The sequence below is a fragment of the Chaetodon auriga genome, chromosome 1 (assembly GCF_051107435.1).
Source record: "Chaetodon auriga isolate fChaAug3 chromosome 1, fChaAug3.hap1, whole genome shotgun sequence".
Classification (NCBI taxonomy): Eukaryota; Metazoa; Chordata; class Actinopteri; order Chaetodontiformes; family Chaetodontidae; genus Chaetodon; species Chaetodon auriga.
Genome location: NC_135074.1, coordinates 7,017,801 through 7,039,664, shown reverse-complemented (window position 1 = coordinate 7,039,664; position 21,864 = coordinate 7,017,801). Strand labels below are relative to the sequence as shown.

Genomic DNA, 21,864 nt, shown 5'->3' with positions numbered 1-21,864 from the left:
CAATTGTCTGCTTTGCAGTGCTAATGATGCAGTGCTGAACTGGCACTTTATTAATTAGCATGATCTTTGCACAACAACTTCGAACCCCCACATTTGACCCTCCATTAAAATGCATTCCATCATTTCAATGGAAAGCCCCAGTCTCTCCCCCCTGAAGGCTTGTGGTCTTGGTATAAGCCTTTATGTTTGGGGCATTCAGTGATGTTGATTCACATGTAAATGCTGTTTAAAATACTGCAGGGTTTCCTCTCCAGGGCTATAATTGCTGGGAAATCTTTGCCAAATCGTATATATGACGGATTAGCACACATGACATCGCCTTGGCTATTCATGACTTCTCTAAATCCCTGCTATGTTTCCCTAACAGCCGATCAAATACTACATCTGCATTTCTTAGACTTGTCTGCAAGTCGGTGGGTGGTAAATTAACCTACATTCTGATTAACAGTGGATTTGAGGCTGCCTTTCAAACTTTTCCCCCGTTTTTTGTCTCTGATGAGCTCATGTAGAATGATTTTCAGCATGCCAGTGAGGCTTTCCACCACCTGCTCGGTGTCAGAGAAGTAGATCAGTGTGAGGACAAAGACTCAACCCCCCTGACACACACACACACACACACACACACACACACACACACACACACACACACACCGGAGATGTCTCTCCTGCTCTTACCCTCCCTCTCTTCTGGTTTGTCTCTTGTTGCCAGTTGCCTGTTGGGTGAGCAGCCAGACTCTGCCGCCTGTCTTTCGACCTCGGCTCTCCCTCTGAGCAAACTCGCTCACTCTGTCTCTGTATTGTTGGGTCAGATGACACATACAATTATAGCTTGTTTCATTAAAGAACAACAGTGATTAGATTTGACACCAAGGCTTTGTGGTGAAGCTTATCCCCAGTTATTGGGACGGTGGGGGCTGATCGACCAGCGTGATGGTGGTCCTGGCAAGAAGCAGGTGCTGCGGGTCAAGGAAGAGGAGGGGGAGGGGCATGATGACAAAAGTTTATGGTCATAATAAAACCGGTGATGGGAAAAAAAACACCATATCTGATAGAAATCTCATCCCGTGCTTATGTGTGTGTATGTGTGTGTTTAAAATGTTTGACAGGACATCTGCAAGTCGCTGTGGTGTCATCGCACAGGGCACCGGTGTGAGACCAAATTCATGCCTGCTGCAGAAGGCACCAGCTGTGGTCCTGACATGGTGAGGAAATGTCCTCTTGTTCTTGTGAAGGATCACAGCAGTGAGTCACTCATTCTGCTGCTGGACAATTTTACTTGACCACCCCACTAATTAGACACCATGCATACATTTCTAATTAGCCGTAGATGGACAAACCTGCGCCTAACAGTTTCTCATTTGGATGCACAATATGCTTTTGCATATGAATGAGCACAGAGATTCAACACATTCAAGAGCATAAAGACATCCGGCGCATGGAACATCAGCTGTCAGATGATTATTTTTAAAGGAAAAGTTCGATATATTGGGAAATTTCCTCAAAACTCAAACTAGTCCCATAAACAAATTCCCAGTTAGTCAGACATATTCAAGAGAAAATGAGGGCAAACCTTAAATTTATTACCCCACTGTAGGCTGAAAACACGCATCACAGTTTACACACAGACTTCCTTATTTAACTTCGATCTGCTTGCTGTAGCTGTGAGTGCACGCACTCTTTCTGTGTAATGAGAGATTACTGCTGACATTTACGGTGGTTCAGATAAACTGTTGTGATGTTTACAACCTGTCTGAACATCTGACTGCTGATTTCTTGCCACATTCAGCATTGTTGTAGCGATGTGTTCTCACACTGCAGTAATTCCTGCAGCGACTAAAATGTTAAATGTTGTAATAAACCATAATTGTCCTTTAAGTTAAAGTTTTCTCACTATCTCGACTCAAAGTTAATACTTGCAACTTTGAAAGGGAGAGTAGTAACAGGAAGAGACGGCTGAAGCTAGATTCTTTCATTTCATTGTCAGTTCTCCCAGGTGTACATAGAACGGCCAAACCTCTTCACATATCGAAATATGATATTATAAGACAGAGAGAGAGGTGGCGATGTGTGTGAGTGCAGTGTTTGGCTTGGACTCGCTCAGGTGTGGTGTATGTGTATTTGTGTGTATGTGTGTGTGGTTTGGCTGTAGCTCAGAGTCAGGGTGTCCAGGTGTGGTGTTGGGCATTTGTCCAAACCAGGAAACTCAGGAAAGAAGCCCAGGCTCAAGTACTGATAAGAAAGTTATTTCTGTGCATCTTTTTCTCTTGTTTCATTTCCTTTTCGCTCTCTTTTTTTCCAGTGGTGTCGGAGGGGTCAGTGTGTTAAATATGGGGAGCATGGTCCCAGGGCGGTCCACGGCCAGTGGTCAGCCTGGTCTCAGTGGTCTGACTGCTCCAGAACCTGTGGAGGGGGGGTGATGTACAGAGAGCGCTCTTGCAGCAGCCCAAGGTATTCACACGTGCACACACACACACACACACACACACACACACATAATCTTCTGTCAATCTAATTCACCATCACCTTTTTAATGCTGTTAACTTGCCAAACAGATGACAAAGTGATTCATGTTGTCATGCTGCAGTTCCTACAATGAAAATCTGAGTTGCAGTTTGGGCCAGAAAGTAATTCTTGAAAGTTGCATGTCTCAAAATCCTTCCTTTCTGAACACCTGAAAGTTCCGTCTGCCAGGTAGCTGTCAGCACACGCACACACTCACACACATTCGCCTGATAACGGCTCTCATCAGTCAGGCTGACAGTCCAGACAGACAGACTATCTCTCCCAGTGCTCCAGACGAGGAAAACCTCCTAATAGCATGCTCTTTTCTCTGAAAGCTGCCAAGACAGACAGCAAGCATCCCCTATTGCTGCTCACTCACACAAAAATAATTCTACATAATTCTGCAGACCCAGATCCCACCGTGCATGTCTCTTTGTTAGCAAAGGGCCCTGTGCATGTCATTACATGAACGCAAGAGATCTTCAGCTTTGGTGTTGTCTTTCAGAACAGATGTACAGTCCCTCCTTGTTATTCCCCAGGACACTTTGGAGATTTATTAGATGATTTTAGGCCTTTATTTCACTGTCATCCAATGGATTATTAGATTTATTGTTGTTCTGTCACTATGGAGCAATCATCTTATTGATTATCTCGTCGTGCAGTTGGATAGCCAGCCTCTACAACACTGGCCCTTTTAATTTAATTCTGGACAAGCAGGATTAAAGGAGAAAGGACTAATTTCCTGATCATTCTGGCCTCTTTTCTGCCTTTAGTATGTGTAATCCATAGACCAAAGGCAGTTTTACAGACGTCTTGTTAGACACTAACATTATGTTGCAATTGCATGCAGTGCTTGAGCAAGTTCTGTTTTTCTTAAGGGTTTAAAGTCTTCTCCTTGAAGAGGGTGTGTTTATATTAGCAATATCCATCATACTGTAACTCAGGAACAGTCACGACGGGGCATGGCAGAACTAATTAAAAGTGTTTTTATATCACTTGTGCCATAATCAACGAGAGACAAAGTCAACACAAATTCCTCGACAGTACCTCTAATGTTTCTCCTGGATGTGTTTCTTGGCAGTTCTCGAGAAAATTTTAAGCACTTTTGATATTTAGGCAAAACAAGGATGAGGAGGAATTCATCTGGAGATCTAGTTAGGTGTCTGCTTAGCTAATGCTTAGCGTAGCGTATCCTAATGGATCAACCTATGGCTGCAGAACTGATATTCCTGTATGAGCACACACATTCACATATAATCCACAATATAAACAGGCACTCATACTCCAGTATGTTTCTAGTAGGATCATGGCTCATGGTTAATGTCCACAGTGACTACAGCACTCTGATTGGTGGATGGATCTCAAACATTATCACAAAGAATCTGCTGTTCAGTTTTTTCTGTTAATGACTGCCGTCATTTAGGAATTTGTCATCGCAGGTTAGAGAGAGTGGCATATCACATCCAATGCCACATGTCTGCACACAGACTTGTTTGTCTGTGTGTGTTGAAGTGCAGGTAAGATGTTTTGTCAGACAAAGATACAGTTGCTCTCTTAATTCGAGCTGCACCTGTATAGTTTCTTTTAGCCAAGTAGAGTCTGCATATGTATGTGACTTGAATGGTAAAATGACTTCAAATCATCATCTTTTCATCTCACATAATCATTTAAACAAACTCTATGGCTGTAAAATATAGTACATAAGAGTCTGCACTGAGTCACTGCTAGAAAAAACAACAGGCACACCTGAACAAAATCATACAATTTAGAATCAGCCTCGAGACATTAGAGTCAAAACAGTCAGTGCTTATGAACCTGACTGACATATCAACTGCTTACACTCCACTCCTTTCAGCATTTTCACCCCAACTGACTCTTCAACTTCACTCAGGCTTGTATTTTTATTGATTCTACAACTTCGTTTAGCACTCAGCTCTTCAACTGAATCTTCAGATTCTTTCCCTTTAAACTGCCCGTTCAGCTTCTTTCGGTGTTTGTATATTGACTGCTACTTCAACAATGACTTCAGCTCTCTCAGTATGTAGCTATTTCAAATGTTTACACACAAACGTGTAAATGCAAGCATATGTAAATTTTGTTGAGAAAAAGTTTCCTTTTTCCCTTCATATCCCCTCCATTAAGAGCCTGTTGAGATATTCAAACACTTCTACTACTGAATGTCATCCTCTTTACTCCAATGGCTTCATTACTGCTTACTTAACAACTGGGCAGACACTGATGTGGCTGTTATGTCCATCACAGCCAACTTGTCTCCTAATCCCTGTGAGGCATCAAAGGGCAAAAAGTTTTCAGAAGCCAACTGGCCCTCATATGATACACATTATACGCCATGACTGGCAGACCATAAAGGGCCACAGAGCCCTTTAAACCAGGTTAGCTGTCAAATTCATTTATCATTCCTGTGGCAGTGAAGAGTACTTTGTAGCAGCAGCCGCTGAGATATGGGTTGATGCAGCTAAACTGTGAGTTATGGGTCAGTGGGACAGAGAGGGGATAGAAAGAAGGTGGGGGCTGTACATTAAATCCAGTGGTGCCAAGTCATGATACCATTACCAAAATACGTACAATGGTCCACATAGATTTAAAATCCATTAGAACTCTCATGTCAAGAGAGTCTTAACATGGCGTCTCTCCACTTCCCTGACCATCACAACACACACCTCCACTAAAGGAATTCAGCCACCCAAACACACTCAGACCATATCACAATTGCAGCATGTACCCCTGAGTCACGTTTTAGTCCCTGACTCATGACATTCAGACTGTTTGTCCCCAGTAATCTCTGCGATTATTTTGGCAGGGCCCCTGTGCTCTTAATCTGAGCAGAACAAGAAGGATTAGCCTGAATCTGACCGCTTGTCTCCAAGGTCATCTTCACCCCCAAACCGGGTCTGGGCTGTCCCCCTCAAAGATCACTGATGCTTTTTAAACATATAGATTCTTGCCAAACTTGCAGTATGTGTACATATATGGATGTGAATCCATGTCTCAAACTTTACTAATAAAATGGGTGACATTACAGATATGACAGTTTCTTGTACTCGTTCACCTCCAGCCTACTACAAAATCTTCACTCAGCAGGAGCAGGAGTCTTAAAATCCTTTATTTGATTGTGCACAAACCCATCCATTTTATGAGGCCAGCATGTATCTTTTGCTCTGTAAAATAGTTCTGTGGGATCAGCCTATTAAAGCCTTACCTCTCTAGGAGCTGCTTCAAGATGGAAAATGAATCGTCTCCCCTTCCCTCCTTCTCTGCACCTCCCTCCATTCCCTGTAGACCACCTGCCAGATCAAACACAGTCACTCATCCTAATCCTCACCAACAGGCCTAGAAGATTAGGTTCACAATCTTGACCTGGTTTTGTGGGGAGCACATTTTGTCACACACTCAATTTAAAGAGACTGGGGGTGCATGAGGAGGGGGCAATGGTGCTTAGATAGGACCTTGTCTTGTGTAGTCTCTCAGTAGACTTGTAAAGGTGTTTTAAAGGGGTTAGGCCCATAGCAGAGCAGCAGGACGTGGATCCATGTGGAAAGTCATGAGAGGGGCAGGCAGGGAGCAGGTGACTCCAGAAGAAGACAAGACTAGACATAATGACCTTTGACCTACAGGAGCTCAGTCTCAGCTTCTGTCTCCGGGCAGATTTACCAGGCACCTGGGACATTTAAACGTCCTTGAAGGTCCTGCGGGCTACGTTGGTGTTGGAGTATAGAGAGAGAAGAGGAATGAGTCAAACACAAACTGAAAACTTGTCATATATGGTTTCTGTCTGGTTGTTGTAAGTTGATTTACAGTTGCAATGATATGGGATGATCTAGGGAGAGGAGAGGAGCAGGGAAAGCTAATAAGAGCAGAGGAAGTGAAACCAGGAGTGTTGTGAATCCTAGCATTCAACTCCCTTCTCAAGTAAAATGTCCCTCTTTAATGCCTCTGATCAAAAGGCCTGGACTGCCGGAGAGTACGGCGTAGTCCCCCACCGGCCTGCCATAAGCACATTACCATATGTGCTGCATTTGTCTGCCACTAAGTCTTAATAGGATCAGGCATACGAAAACCTGGGCCAAGCCCCCTACCACCAAGGGAAGTAAGATCAGCACCAAGCAGAGTTACACACATACACACACACACACCTTGAATGGAGTTCTATCATTTTTGGCAGCTATGTCACTGTTTGATTGAGTCCAGGTCTGAATAGAGGGGATGAAGGGTTGGAGTTGAGGAAAAATGCAGTGAAGCAACACTCATTTTTGCTTCGGGTTCTTGTTGCTGACATTCATTTCATGCAGACATTTTCAATGCTGCTGCGCTGGCGGAGGAAACTGAAAAGAAAAATGCCTCAAGTTGCGTTCTCCTCCTGGTGTTTACTGTTTCAATTAGACACTTTTTCAGTACCTTTTCCAAGTGTTTCATTACATTGTAACACTTTGTGGATTGTTTGTAGTAGACATGTTTGATCCGCATGGTTCCCCAGTCTGTGTGTTTGCAGGCCACTTTGGCAAGAAGCTAAACTCAATTTTCTCTGCTGGTGGTTGTGTTGGAATTCCTGGCGTGAGTTTAGAAAGCCTGGGAAGTCAGAGAAGGCACCCTCATGTTTTCTGGATGTCAAGACTCTGCTTGTCTTCTAACAAGTGGTGATTGCTTTTATCATTTAAATGGCATATTACAGCCCCATTACCTGTTTATGTTTTGTACCAGCTATTCCCGTGTGGTTAAAGAAGTGTTGACTTGCTATGGCATGGAAACATGGCATCCAAACTTTCTTTGACAGTCCTAATTTAAACCAACACAAACTTAAATCCTGTTGCTCTAAAACTTGAAAGTCTAATTTCCACTTAGATCAGGGTTACTTCAACAAGAAAAGATAAGATGGTGTCGTTTTGATGAAGTAAGGCAACACTCCTGTTATAGATGAGATCTTGGAGAGAAAGCCTTAAATGATAATATCTTGCATTTTATTATCCCCTAACAGACTTTGTGTTAGTTCATTAGTCACACTGATTGGGAGATGCCAGTGAGAAGAGTTGTTTTGTGAAGCAGTTCAGCTGCTCTGTGTAATTTTCTTAGAAACAAACAAAGGTTAAGTCACATTGTTTCTCACAAACATGTTTGATTCATTTTCTGTCACATTTGCAAATTAATTCAGTCAGTGTGTTAGGACTCTCTTGTTGGGTTTGTGTACCCTGTATGCACACTTTCTGTAAGTCTGCCAAACAGCAGTGACAGTAGAATTGAGAAAAACAGGGTTTGTTGCTATTATACCTTCCTGCACTTATGATGGTGTCACAGGTGACATTATTTAAAGTCTGTGTGGGTGCAATGTCCAAGGCCTAAGGGGGACATTGGAACTGAGACCCTGTTATCGTCTGTGTAGCATATCGCCCCTGCTCATGCCCGATACAAGCAAAATAGAGATCCATATGTAAAAACATGGGTCCATAGTACTGCTAGTGGTCAAAACCTCCTCAAGATACCTTTAACTGTACACATGTATCTTGATATTAGAACTGTATGAGGCAGCTCTTCATAGTCCTTCATGCATTGTATGCCTTGTTCCTTGAGCAGCTGGCTTTGTTTTGTCTGTGTTGTAGTATTACATTTAGGGGCTTTTTTTTAAATTGGCTTGTTGATATGTTAGTAAAGGTGTGGTAATAAAACAAGAAGGATAGTTCAGATCTTTAGCCATGTTTCTCTTTATCTCTCTTCATGTTTCCTGTCTTGTCTTGTCTTCCATGCAGACCACAGAACAATGGTAAATTTTGCTCAGGCTCAAGCCGTCTCAACCAGCTGTGTAACACTCGGCCATGCCCTCTTAACGCTGTGGACTTCCGGGCCCAGCAGTGCGCTGAGTACAACAGCAAGCCCTTCAGGGGCTGGTACTACAAGTGGAAGCCCTACACCAAGGTGGACGGTAAGGTTTGTCAGTTGATATAAGACCCAACTTGTACAAAGTCTGTTCAATGCTGTGGTTCATTCATGTTTTAAGTATAATTTGCCCTGATTATGTTTTAGATATACTTTTTCTTTAATCTGTTTTTGAGAGCTGAAGAATATTTGCAGATCTTTATATCTTATAGATTATCTTAATAGATTCAAGTAAGAAGAGTAAATACTTCTTCTACTAGTTATGAAGACATCCCATGATTTACTGTATTCTTGGTACATAATGCACAAGAAAAGAAACCTCATTGTTCAATGGACACAGCGCCGCTAAAAAGGCAGAGAATTGCAGATTGCCCTGGGCAAGCTTTTTCTTGTCTCAGTTCTGTAGATGTTTTACGTTCTGCACCCTGCTGTACACTGCTGGTCCAAATCGCTTTTATAAAGTGTTTCTGTAATGCCAACCTCTATTTACTGCTGCAATGATTGGGGCCAAAAAGCTGGAGGAAACTATCACTCTGTGTAATGTGCATGGGAGACATGTAGCCACCTGCACCCTTTGACACAGTGGGGATAGATTTAAAAAGGAAGCCTACGGGCCAGCTTTGTTACACAGAGCGAGGGAGAGAGGGAGAGAGAGAGAGTGCGCAATGAAGGAGAGCAGTGTGTTTGGCCGTCGTCCCAGGCCTGTTTAAGCTGTTGATGAATAGGAGGTGATGTAGAGAGGAACAGATTCTGAACTGCCTTCTTGGACCTTGGGCCAAGTCACCTTCAACGTCATTTATTTTAATCAAAGATGGCTGTAGAGACTTGTCTGTGATAACTGATCTGAACTACAAAATAAACCCATAGCCCCTCAAGAATACCCACGGGTGCATTCGTAGTCAGTTCCTGTCTTTTCCGATTCAGTCTCAGCAGCAGCTGTACACACTACATGTGTAACAGGTCGCAGTATAGTAGCCACAGTAACTTCAAATTTACCAGGTCATAGAACAACTTTGGTGAATCTGTGAAATTTATTGGCGTCCTCCAAACAATTTGCACTTTTTGCTCATGCTGCCTTTTTTACTGACATCAGTGTTACTGTACATATTTGTATGTTCTATGTGCAGACGAAGACATCTGTAAGCTGTACTGCATTGCAGAAGACTTTGACTTCTTCTTCGCCATGTCCAGCAAGGTCAGAGACGGTACCTCCTGCTCTGACCACAAAGGAGATGTCTGCATTGATGGAGTCTGTGAGGTATAGTACATTGTCTGGATTCACAGAGCTGCACAGTAAATCTTTGCTTTCATTCTAGCTTTACTGGTAGAAAAATGAGATCATTTTTGACATGACAGAACATAGCAAAAGCTTTTTGTTCTTGACTGTCACAAAGTTGCACGTACAGATAAATCAGTATCAGAATCAAGTGCAATGCAGTATAGTTTTGGATGGATGAGCAGGATTTGCAGTTGCACCACCTGCCATGAAAAGAAGCCAAATGTTGGAAAAAGTTCAGATGTTTATGAAATCTTACAGAGCCAATTCCTTAACCTATTGTACTTGTTTTCCTGTGGTGCAAAGTATGATTACAGTCGACATTTTTGGTGTGTTCACATTCTGTTTCACTTCCAAAAAAGAGATTTCAAAAATTGGGTTAAACTGGGGGTTTGTTTAAAATCTGTGTAGTTGCTGAAAGCAGTCATCTTGATGTCATACATACAGTCCTTTAAGGACAAATTCTTGTCAGTATGTCATCTGGTTGCTTTTAAAATGCATTAGGGCATAAGAAAAGGTGCACAAGTCTTTTTTTCTGGGAAGTAATAATGGATGTCCCAGCACAAATCTACCTCAGTGTATTAATTGCAGCAGTGCAACACATGTGAGCTGGTGTTAAAAAAAAAGCTTGATTAGTATTGATATCTTCTTAATTCTAGCTCTGTCCACATTGATGGCATTTGTGTTTTTGTGTGTGTGCAGGCAGTAGGCTGTGATCAGATTCTGGGCTCCAAGGCCTCTCTGGATGCCTGTGGGGTCTGTAAGGGAGACAACTCCACTTGCAAGTTCTTCAAGGGCCAATACACTCTTCAGCACAGGGCTAATGGTAAGCTCGTCTTTGTCTTTGTTTGTTGTGTGTCTGTGCGTTAGCTAGCACAAACATAGTCATTCTGCAAGACAACAGGAGACTAACGCGGACAAACAAAGAGAGAGACAAACCCATGCACAGACTCTTGCATGGAAGTCCCATTTCATAATGGACTGATTTACTTCATCCATGTGCACTAACATGAATGTGAGTGCATTATGAAGTAAAGCAGGGATGATGGCTTCGCATGCATGGATGCAGGACTGTGTGATGAAATATGACATAAGAATTAGAGAAGAGCAATAAACAAATATCCAGCATGATTCAGCATTGACTTTTGGTCCTTCTCCCTTTCCCCCAGAGTATTACTCCATGGTAATAGTCCCAGCTGGGGCACGAAGCATTCGGGTTCAGGAAATGGAAATCTCCACCAGCTACCTGGCTGTCCGCTCCCTGAAGAGGAAGTACTACCTGACCGGGGACTGGACTGTGGACTGGCCGGGGAAGTTCCACTTTGGTGGGACCGTGTTCGACTACCAGCGCTCTTTCAACAAGCCGGAGAGCCTGTATGCCGCTGGACCTACTAATGAGACGCTAGTGTTTGAAGTAAGCCGCCGCTGCTGGGTGATGTCCGTTTGTGGCAATTGACAGTGACAGGGTCCCTGGCAGAGTTGCCGCGCCTCTTTTTCTTATGCCTGGATATGAATAGACTTAGATGAAAAAAGAAGTTTGGGTGGTAGGGAGAACAGGGGTGGTAGTAGCTGTCTGCAGTGCTTCTGTGGGGGATTAATTGGTGATTTGTTATGTCAGGGATAAACTAGGGATGGGTTGGCTGTGTGGAAGGCTTTAATCAGGAAAATCTTGAGCTTTTGGGGGGGATCAAACAGCCTGTCCTATTCAGAGCTGTCGTCTTTGTGAGTGACAGAGGGAAGAAAGAGAATTTAAGGGTAAAAAGTTAGGCTAGGATTAATTAAAATCAAAGCCAACAGTTTAAATGGTCAGTTAACCCAGAACACACTTTTCATAGGGGCTTGTTCTTTGCTCATGTTGCTCTTCAGGTCTGGTATGTTCAGACAGTTTGCATTATATGCAAACATATACTGCTTTTAAAAACAAAAATCTACGTGGACAGATACTAGTAAGCGTTAGTGAGAGAATATGTTTTCTGTAATGTTGTTGAACCGATCCTTTAAGCATCAGTAGACAGACAAGAAAAATAATGTATTCATCAGAAAGAGGGAGATGTGGCGCAATTAGTCTCAATCAGCCTTTGTGCCACTTTCACTATTCAGCTCAGTCTCACATGGCAGAAGCTTGCCCTTGTTTATATGCGGTTCAGTTTCTTGGTACTGCTGGCTCCAGTGTAAGCAGGGTCACGTGTTTGTCCACGTACACATACTCAAAGCCGTGGATGTGGCCCCTATGGCCGCTGAGCTCAAAAGTGCTTTGTTGCAGCCATGTGATTCGAGGCTAATAGAGCGAGAAAAATCCCTAAGTCAACTGCCCTTTAGAGGCAGGGATGAAAAGTATAAAATCAGATGGCTGCTTGGAGTGAGATGTTCTGCATATTATAGGAGGAGATTTATGAAGTTATGGTACTTTTTTGCCCTACATTTGTAATAAGTGGTGTGTCAGAAAGCAAAGCTTTGAGGGGAGGGCGAGTCTTTACCTGTCCTGAAGCAGCAGAATGTGACGCCGGACAGGCGTATCCTCTTGAGAGCAAAACTAATATTCTACAAGTGGCCGAGTCATTATCCTTATGACTTTGTAGGTTTAAGTGAATGGTGGTGGGATGTGTGGGATGTTCTTCCCACATAACTTTGTCAGCGAAAGCATTTATTTTCTCTTGAACTATGAACCCAAGCCGTGGAAACAGAAGTGGAAACCAGGTGAAGAGTAGACTTTTGTTTTTTTTCCCCCCTCGATTATGGGTGAAGTGTTAGTCATGTAAAAGCTAGTCTCCCCTCAGTCCCTTGGGCTACTGAAATACTGCGGTTAAAGCGGGAATGATTGGCCTGTAAATCCAAGAGGAATAGCAGAGTGATGTTTCCAAAGTGCTTGGCTGGTCACTTGTTTGACCATCAGGAAATGTCTGAGTGTTTTTGTAGCTATTTTAGAAAATAGACTTATGTTTGCGGAGTAGCTGCTGTTGTTGGCAATTTAACGGCCCATTGTTGTTTCCTTCTGAAAGATGAATGCTTGCAGAGATGCAGACTAGTAACAACAATCTAATGTTGTCATTCCAGGAAGAGGTTGCAGGATAGATTTTATGATTGTTTCTTAGCAACTTTGCAAAAACATCTGCTTCGCCAACATATGCATTCTGTAATACCACAGTCTTCAGATTCAGGTTTTAGGGAAGTTGTTCTGTCTGTCACTTTGATCCTGTCTGAAATATCTGAACAACCAACACATTTATTGCAGTGAAATTTTGTACAGACATTCATGGTGTCCAGAGGATGAATCCTGGTGGCTTTGGAGATCCACTGACTTTCCCAGTAGATTCATCAGCATGTATAATTGTTAAAAAGTTAAGAGTTAAAAGTTAAAAGTTTGACCTGCAGAGCTTAGTTTCCTGTGCAATGAGGGATCATTAGGGACATTTTGGGCGCACTGACTTTAGTTTTTTACGGTTAAACTACTGGTTTGCTTACAGCTGATTGTCAGACGGTTTGCATTTCTTTCCCTTCATGGTAGAGATGTCACTGCATTCCCACCACTTAGTTTGAGTACAGTGTTTGCATAACCGATAGAAACAATTATTTAAGACCCAAGTTGTACTAACTCTCAATATTCTTTAAAGAAGGGACTTTGCTGAGTCTGCCAGTGCTCCCCCTGCCTGTCTGTGTGTCCCAGTCATACATCTGTCCAGCAGAGCACCCAGCAGTAGTATGCTGCTGATCTGCAGATGACACGAGCATAATCTCTATAAGTATGTCCTGTAATTACAAAAAGGAGAAAGAGGTTGATAGAGAGAGAAGGATGGGGGGAGTGAGATTAAAAGATTAAGAATTCTGCAATTGAACTCTTTGGACGTGAGAAGTTAAGGTCAGGACACAGGGACTTTAACTGCAAATGAAAAGATCCAAATGAGTATTTTTTTTTCTCGTTTGCTGATCTTCATCTGTTTCACACATTGTACTTAACTGCTGCTGTCACAGAAAAAGTGAGAGAATACATGGGGGAGGGTGTACGCACCAATCACTCCCAGACTCTTACCCAGCTTGAAACTCTCAAAGAAAAACAAATGTTGAGGAGTGTGAGCGTAAACTGTGACAAGGTGCTCACATCTGCACAGCTGCTCAGCTGGTGGGGGGGAGAAGGAGAAGGGGAAAGAAGCAGCTAACAAGAGGAGGAGGAGGGAATTGACATAACATATGGCTGAGGTCTCAGTGGATCCCAAACAGGCTTATTCCCCCTGAATTGACATTCTTGTGGTATGGCGAGACGAGGTCATGCCAGTCCAGGGCAAAGCATGGTATCTCCTCAAGTGAGACTGATATCTGTGTCCGCCTCATGCTAATTCATCATCATCTCACATGACTTGATGAGTGGTGTGGTGGTTGGATTGTAAAAACCAACACACTCTGTGGTCTGATGTTGCAATGTAGCAAGACCTCATCCTGAATTTTTCCCTTGAAATATATGTGATTGTGTGATTTTTTTAATGAACCGAAACAACACAATTAAATATTTGCAGTCACATTAGGAAATAAAAGCTCTTCAGGCCCTGCAAACATTCACCATTAAGAAACAATTCTGCAACTTAGATCCAAAGAGAAGACATGAGAAAGCATGTGGACAAAGAAACTTTTACAACATACATTTATTTCCATGGCAAGTTTGATCATTCTTGAATCACACTTGTCTCCTAATGTATTTTTATACCTGTATTTAGTATATTTTAAGTGTTCCATTGAAAGCATTTTTTGACACTGTATTTGAACTAACAGAACAGTGAGTGGTAGAGCTGATTTTTTTCCTTAACTCTAGGTATCCACATTGTTAAGTCTGGCCAAGCAATATGGATTCTTCAGCCAAAATCTAGCTATGCAGACTATTTTCTTGCTAAATTTTAACTTACCTCAAAATATTGGAAATCGGGTTGGAAATCAGCAGGGTTTACTCAAGGTTACTGTTACACTTTCTCTTCATACTGTTCCTGTGGATAGTAATTTGTGTTGTCAGGTCAGATAAGGCTCATTTATGTGCTGGCTGTCGAGCTTTGGTAGATGCTTTCAAATTCACAAGGGCAGTGTGAGTTCTTGTTGGACTTTGGTTCATAGTATGGCGATGTAGGTAGGATATTAGTCTTTGTGGTCATCAGTTTGGATGTTTATTTGTCAGGCAAGGGATAGGGTTGTTACAAACTTGCAGAGGAGACAAGTTTGGATATGTCTGTAATAATTGTTTGTAAGCTGGCGTCTCTCATGGCAGACAGTGGTAACACTGTGGAGGGTTTGATGGATTCAACACTGTGGATGGCTTAGGAAAGAAAGATCAATCATTTAGAAAGTGTCAAAGCTTCAAGGATGTGTAAGTCCTCTATTAAAGGGATTACCAAAAAAATATCCTGCTGAATGATGTTTATAAAGCTGCTGGTTCACATGATTGGTGGTTAAGAGAAGGAGCAGGAATGTTGGTAAGAGTCGGTTTGCTTGGATAAGCATAAAATCCCAGGGTGGTTAGTGGTGGCAGTTGTTTCATGGTAGTGGGTTTGGTTGGGGTAAATTGCATCAGCAAAGGAAGTGTGGGTGTTAAAGTTTTGCCAGTTCTCATACAGTTTAGTAGAGGCCAGGGCCACAATTTCATCATTTTAGGCTAGACCTCCTCAAGTTTGCAGGGGGGGCACAGTCCTACGCAGTGTACAAATGTTAAATTTTAGTTTGACTTGTGGCAGATAGTCAAGGACATGTTAATAGTGTAGCTGAGGGAAGAGTGGTACCTCTGTAGCACCCTAATAAGATTTTTTGTGTTTAATCTTGAGGCATATTAGACAGTCTTGTGTTTGAAGTTTATGTTTGTTTATTAGACAGTGGGTAAATTTAGATTTGGGTGGCTAGTAGGTACTGATAGTAACGTATGATGGTTCCTTTTTTGCACAAGAATGGATAGGACTTTATGTGCTTGGTGTGAAATTTAGCAAATCTTTGGATCCAATGTCTGTAATCAGTGCTTGGTGGTGTGACCTAAATCAAAGCATAATCTGTTTCTGCACTTGGATGCACTTGGTTTCAGAGTTACATAAATTATTCTTATCAGTGCAGAATAATGTGCACAGCAGGTTTTAGCATGCAGACCTAAGTCAATGTGATTAAATTGAAGCTTTGCTGGGTTTTGAATGACAGCCATATAGAAAATACATGACATGAACAGACAAGCTTGTTTTAGTGCATGGCTTTTAAAATCTGACATTTGGCCACCCCTCAGACAAAACTGTGACAACTACTGCAACTATTGTTGGTGAGGGGGCCAGATTATCAAACCAGGCTTTAGTAACTCACTTCCCATTGCTTTTTAAACATTGTAATATACCTATCCTTTTTGCCTCACATCTCCTTGCTCCTCTCCACATAAACATCTTTCCTTTTGCCCTCCTGTCTGGAGCTGGGCCAACCATACACATGGAACAGTTAACGTGTAGGTGATTGGTCCAGTCAGTGAAAGCGCCCCAGGACTGTTGAATGTGGATTCAACCCAGGAGGTGCTTGGCTTCCTAAGTTGGATGGTTGATGGCAGATTCCTTCTGCTGTCGGACAAACCCCAAAGAAAATACGCTTGTCAAAGCTCATTGTTGCAGATATTGATAAACTTGATATGCTTGTCTAGCATTGGAATGGCTGTTGACAGTTGGTCTTAATATGATTTTGCCAAATGGATGGAGGACTAATACCCACCCAACCTGAACTAAACTGAGGTGGGCTGTAAAAGAGACACACAGTCCAGAGCAGTGTTTTGAAGTGGTTTAAAATGACACACAATGAGCTGACTATGTAAATTCACCTCAAACAAAATTCTTCACCGTGGCAGTGAATCCTCATGGGGTTGCTGTAATGATAGTCTGATGCTTCTTCTGTAATGGGTATGTCTGCTTTCATTCATCCGTTCAGTCTCTGCTTGACTTGAAGGTCCAAATAAATCTCCTGTACAAAAAGGTAAGTGAGAATCTCCAGCCAGTGTAAAGGATGTGGTAAAAAAGTGCTAAAATGGAAATTGTCCCTCACATGTGCACTGTACTGTCCAAAATGACCTTATAATAGTGTGGTCAGCCAGTTTGGACTAAAGAGGGAACAAATTGTCTAGAGCCTTCTGGTTAGTGGGTAGTAGGTCAAACAGCTCAGTCGGACCTTAATGGGTGAATCAGGCAGCCACGTTGTCAGTGGTCTTACCTTTAGTCTCTTGCAGTGGAATCCATAACACATGGGCCATTTATTTCTCATCTTCTTTCACTGCACATTCCTGTTTGCCTGTTTTTGTTTAGACAGTATAAAACAAACTGTAGAAGTACTTGGAGTTCACCCAACAGAATAAAATAATGTGAAATATTTGATTTTTTGCATTTGTTTCGCAGATTGTGATTTACTGTGTTTGAAATTATAGCACAGTCAGTCAGTCCAAACATTATGGCATACTTATGGCATCCTCTCCTACCTCTTCATTTTAGACTGTCAGTCAGGCAAAACAAGAAATTTTAAGATGTCATCTACATTTAGACAATTGTTAAGGGCAACTGTAAAATTACTTCCTATTTTTTTCCAGAAATAAAACAATTATGATTGATGTGTGAGCGTGCTGTGATTCATTATCTTAGGCTCCACACTGATATATTTTCACAGACTGGTGTTGTTTAATCTCTTCTGGAAAAGGGTCATGTGATTGGGGCATGACAGGTCAGGGAAGGACACATCCATAACCAATCAGGAAGTCATTTAAGGAAATACCATCTTGTTGGCATGATCTCGCTGAGTTATTATTTGTTTAAGTTGACTGCAGGGAGGGAGAGCAAGGTTGACTTTTATCATTTAGTCATTTAGGATTTGCCAGTAGTACAAGTGGGCGGGCCCAGGCCCGTTAGGCTTGCAGGATGATATATGCTCACCCTGGATGTATGAAGGTTAACAAACAAACTGCATTCCCACATGTGACACCTCTCTGACTTACTGTGTTCTTGCCTGATAGATCCTCCTGCAGGGAAAGAACCCGGGTGTGGTGTGGGAGTACACGCTGCCTCGCACTGAGAGGAAACCCGACTACAGCTGGGGTGTGGTGCGCTCTGACTGCTCTGCTCCCTGCGCTGGAGGTGAGAGTGTGTGTGTGTGTGCGTTTGTATGAAGGCCTGCATGTTTTTGGTTCAGTGATGAAACTAGAAGAGCTCTGTGTGTGTTCATGTGTTGTGTGTTCACAGAACAGCAATTTTCCAGTCATCTGCTGTTCCTCATCTTTAAAGCTTTTGTAACATTACATATCATCTCCTGGCACTGATTAAACCCCTCATCATCATAATTACACATTCAGACTTTTTCAGTGAAAAAAAAAATCTCTTCACTCCTTAAAATGGCTCAGATGTTACTTTTCACCTTTAACTTAATTTAATGTGCACAGATCTAAATAATGTCTGCCTCTATCTCCACCCACCCCTCCAGTGCTTACCAGCAGCTCAAGCATACCTGCTCATCAAACACACAAACATCTGCTTGTTTTCTGTTTTGTTAGCTACTGTATGCTGCACTATGGCAAATGGTAATGTAGAGTAATTCAGTCATACTGCATACATACTATGTAACTTGACAGGCTAATGTTGGCTAACATTATCTAGCGCACTGCAGATTTGTCCCAAGGATAAATGGATGGAACAGAGTCGGGCTTCAATATACATTTTGTGGTAAAGCACATCTGTTTTTGTGTAAAATTTACAAAACAGAGCTCTGGAAAAATGGATACTGTAAACCTGGGTTTTCTCTGGAAATTTGATTTTCACATCCTTTGGTGATACCGTAGCCCCATCCCACAAGCTGATGGGGTTGGTTCCTAAAGTATGTAAGCTAAGTAAACAAAGAGGGTCACATTAACAAACAACAACAAATGAAATGTGTGATCTTTCAGTTTTCCTAACAATACTTCTAATACTTGTTTCACACTACAATACAAAAACATGCTGTTTCCTCAACTGATAAGAGCAATGGCTCTTTTTCCGAGATGTGCAGGTTTATCCTTTCAGCTTGTTATCATGTCATCATAATTAAGATCCCTTCTACGAGGTTCTTGTTTTAAAACAGGTCAGCTGGGAACAAAAGTCAGACAGAGATCACCTTTTCAAATAACACATGGAGCACAATATTACCTCAATTAGCTATCTGGCTACAGCTGATAAAATCCCCGAATGACTGTTTCGGCCAGAGAAGTGAACGGTTATCAAGTCGAGATGAGAGGCCTGCTTTTGTCTCCCTCTGTCAGAAATCATCTACCTGCTGTTTCAACAATTAGTGTCATTTTTATTTTTTTCACAGAATGTAGTTTATTTTGATCACATACAGTATGGCATAGCGTTATATCAAGAACATGTAAACAGTTTGCTCTTCATCGTGCTGCAGAACTATGAAAGATACATTCTTTTTTTCATTTGGTAAAATATCCAGAAAAACCCCCAACAATGATTTTGAGAGTGATTCTGCCACCATTATCATTGTAACCTGCTTATGTGCAGTGTGATAAAAGAAAGCTTGACAGGTGTAACCACAGTAACTGGAGGGGTTGGGGCTGAGCAAACACCCAATGAGAATACAAAAAACGGTAGAAATATGTGCATATCTATGTGTGCCAATGTGATAGAACACAAGTTTTTACTCTATGTGCATGTGTGGCAGATGTTATCTGTACGTTTATGCATGCTGTGTCTCTCTCTTGGTGGGTGAATGTGTCAATGGGTTTTTGTGTTGTGTACAATTCCTGTTGTCCAGTGTGGTCCAGGAAGTGTGTTAAGGCTAATGAAAAGCACCTTTGTCAACTGAGAAGTTCAGACTGTGTTGGTCCCAAAAGACACACAGCAACTCCCTGCTCACTTGCCAATGGATGGCTGAAATGTGTGTGTGTGTGTGTGTGTGTGTGTTTGTGTGCCTGTGTCCTGAGGTCCCTGTAACGCTACTCTCCCTGCCTCAAACTCTCTCCTTCTCTCTTCCTGTTTTTCCATCAGGTCGTATCTCCACCAAGGCTATCTGTCTGCAGGACCAGAAGGTTCAGGTTAACTCCACCATGTGCAATCCCCACACCAGGCCAACACTGGGCTCCCATCTTTGCAACACACAGCCCTGCCCTGCATAGTAAGTGCTGCTGCTGCTGCTGCTGCTGCTGCTACTGTGTGTGTGTGTGTGTGTGGGTTAGGGCATGTCTTCATATACAGTTGGCTGTGGTATATGTGGCATGTGTCTTTATGTTGCCAAATTTTCAGGAACCTGAGGCGCTGTTTTTATTACAGGAGCACACACAGACACACACATACTCATTGTGGTTGAGCAGTCTAGAGGTTGCTTGTGGTCCATTTGCTGTGGCCAGCCACCACTCTGCTCCGCCTGTGTTCTTCTCCTCTTTCTGTCCTTCTCTCTTCATGTCCACTCTCTAATTTTTCAGCTTTTTTCCATTTTCCTCTTTGAGAAAACACATGAATGTCCTCTGTATCCGCTGTCTCTTTGCAACAGTCTTTACTTATTCCAGTGCAGTGTTTTCTCAAGCTATAGGCCCATCTGAGAGTCAAGTGGATTTTAATCACGCTGTCATGACAGAATCAGATTTTTCATCTTCATGTCTGGTCAGTTCTTCCACTTGCTCAGAACGTGTTGGTGGGTTGACCAGGAGACAATTTTGTTTAATCTCAACTATTAGCCTGTCTACCTTTAACCATTACAGGAACGCAAACCTGAACAAAATGAAATGTAAATATTAAATATAAATCACTTTTATTTGTTATTACTGTAAAGTACACTTAATTTAAGAACACATTATGGTAAGCACGCTTCAATTGTTTAAAGTAATTGAGCCCTGTGATCTCAGCTCTGGCTTCAGCTGAGGTCAGGAAACTGCTCTGTAGCTAAAGGAGGTCACATTGAGGTTACCAAGGTCATGTCCTCAGTAATATTTCTCGGAGTCTTTGATTTACACACAAATTGGATATGTAAAATCACAGAATGATGGATTTTTAAGGCTGATTCTGATATTTTTAGACTAAATATCCTTTTCCTATAATCACGTAAAACACATATTTCGAACAGCTGTGTGCAATATGGCCAAAATCTTCTATCACAGTATGTCATTTTACATCATATTAATAGTATAGAATAGAAGCAATAAGAAACTGTTTAGAATAACCATATGCTGCCAAACTTGATCACTGTCACATTTGAATATTTTCTTCTTTTAATTTGAACATCCAGACAAAAACAACTGCCTTTTATTTTCTAAATCCAAACCTTGTCCACACGACAGAAGTCACCCCCCATTTAGCAACAGGTTCTTGTCCATCCCCACCTCCTCCCATCTTGGGTTGGTTGGGTTGCCGCTGAAGCTTGTCTGAAAGGATTTAGGAAGTCAGGTGACATAGTATAAAGAGCGACAAAGTACATGAATGGAGGAGGTTCTGGTAGATGTATGGGTCAAACACAGGTGTTGACTTTTTATTTTCAGACTTACCCTGGTTAAAATGAACAGTTTTTATTATTATTATGGACTGACCTGACATATAGCAGAGACACTAAGGGGTAGCTCCCTCGGTGGACAATCTCTACTGGTGGACACATTTCTACCCTCACACAGTGTATGCCGTCATATCGCCCAACCCTGTGATGTATGAAGATATATTTTAAAGAAAGTAAAATTGAACAGTCAAATGAAAAAAGTCATTATTTGTGTCTCCATACATTCCCGTCAGTCTCAGCTGTACTTTTTGTGCTAATTAGCAAGTGTTAGCTTGCGCACACCGAAAGCCTAGATGTGAACATGGCAAGCATTTTACGTACATCAGCTTGTTAGCATCTTAGCATGCTATCATTAGCAAGTATTTGAAAGAACTGTAGTGTCTATGTACAGCCTCACAGGGCTGCAAGTATAAGCTTTTAATCTTCTTTTTAAATACCTAGAAATTTTGCAGAGTTTGGTTGCTTGGTAGTCAAACAGTTCTAGATGGTTGGCGTTCTCTTTTGGAATTTCAACTTATGACCTGAGTATTTCTGAAATCCTGGCCATGGCCTGTCATTCCCAGTCTAACACAAGGTTCAACCAATTATTAGTTAATTGTATTTGTAATGAAGTAAATACAAGATGATGTTTCCAAGTCAGGAAGGGGCCTTTTACTTTAGCGAACACTTGAGAGTAAGAGGGAGAATAATAAAGAAAGACAAGGCTA

At 42.0% G+C, this 21,864-nt stretch overlaps 1 protein-coding gene across 1 annotated transcript in view; it reads left to right on the top strand.

Annotated features, from left to right (window-relative positions):
• Positions 1-21,864, top strand: part of adamts18 (ADAM metallopeptidase with thrombospondin type 1 motif, 18) — a 56,489-nt gene that overhangs the window by 21,530 nt on the left and 13,095 nt on the right. Inside the window, exons 11-18 of the mRNA XM_076736634.1 lie at positions 1,107-1,202; positions 2,300-2,448; positions 8,262-8,434; positions 9,516-9,646; positions 10,367-10,490; positions 10,834-11,078; positions 17,652-17,772; positions 19,663-19,789. Coding sequence (XP_076592749.1) covers positions 1,107-1,202; positions 2,300-2,448; positions 8,262-8,434; positions 9,516-9,646; positions 10,367-10,490; positions 10,834-11,078; positions 17,652-17,772; positions 19,663-19,789 — 1,166 coding nt within the window. The remainder of the gene's footprint in view (positions 1-1,106; positions 1,203-2,299; positions 2,449-8,261; positions 8,435-9,515; positions 9,647-10,366; positions 10,491-10,833; positions 11,079-17,651; positions 17,773-19,662; positions 19,790-21,864) is intronic.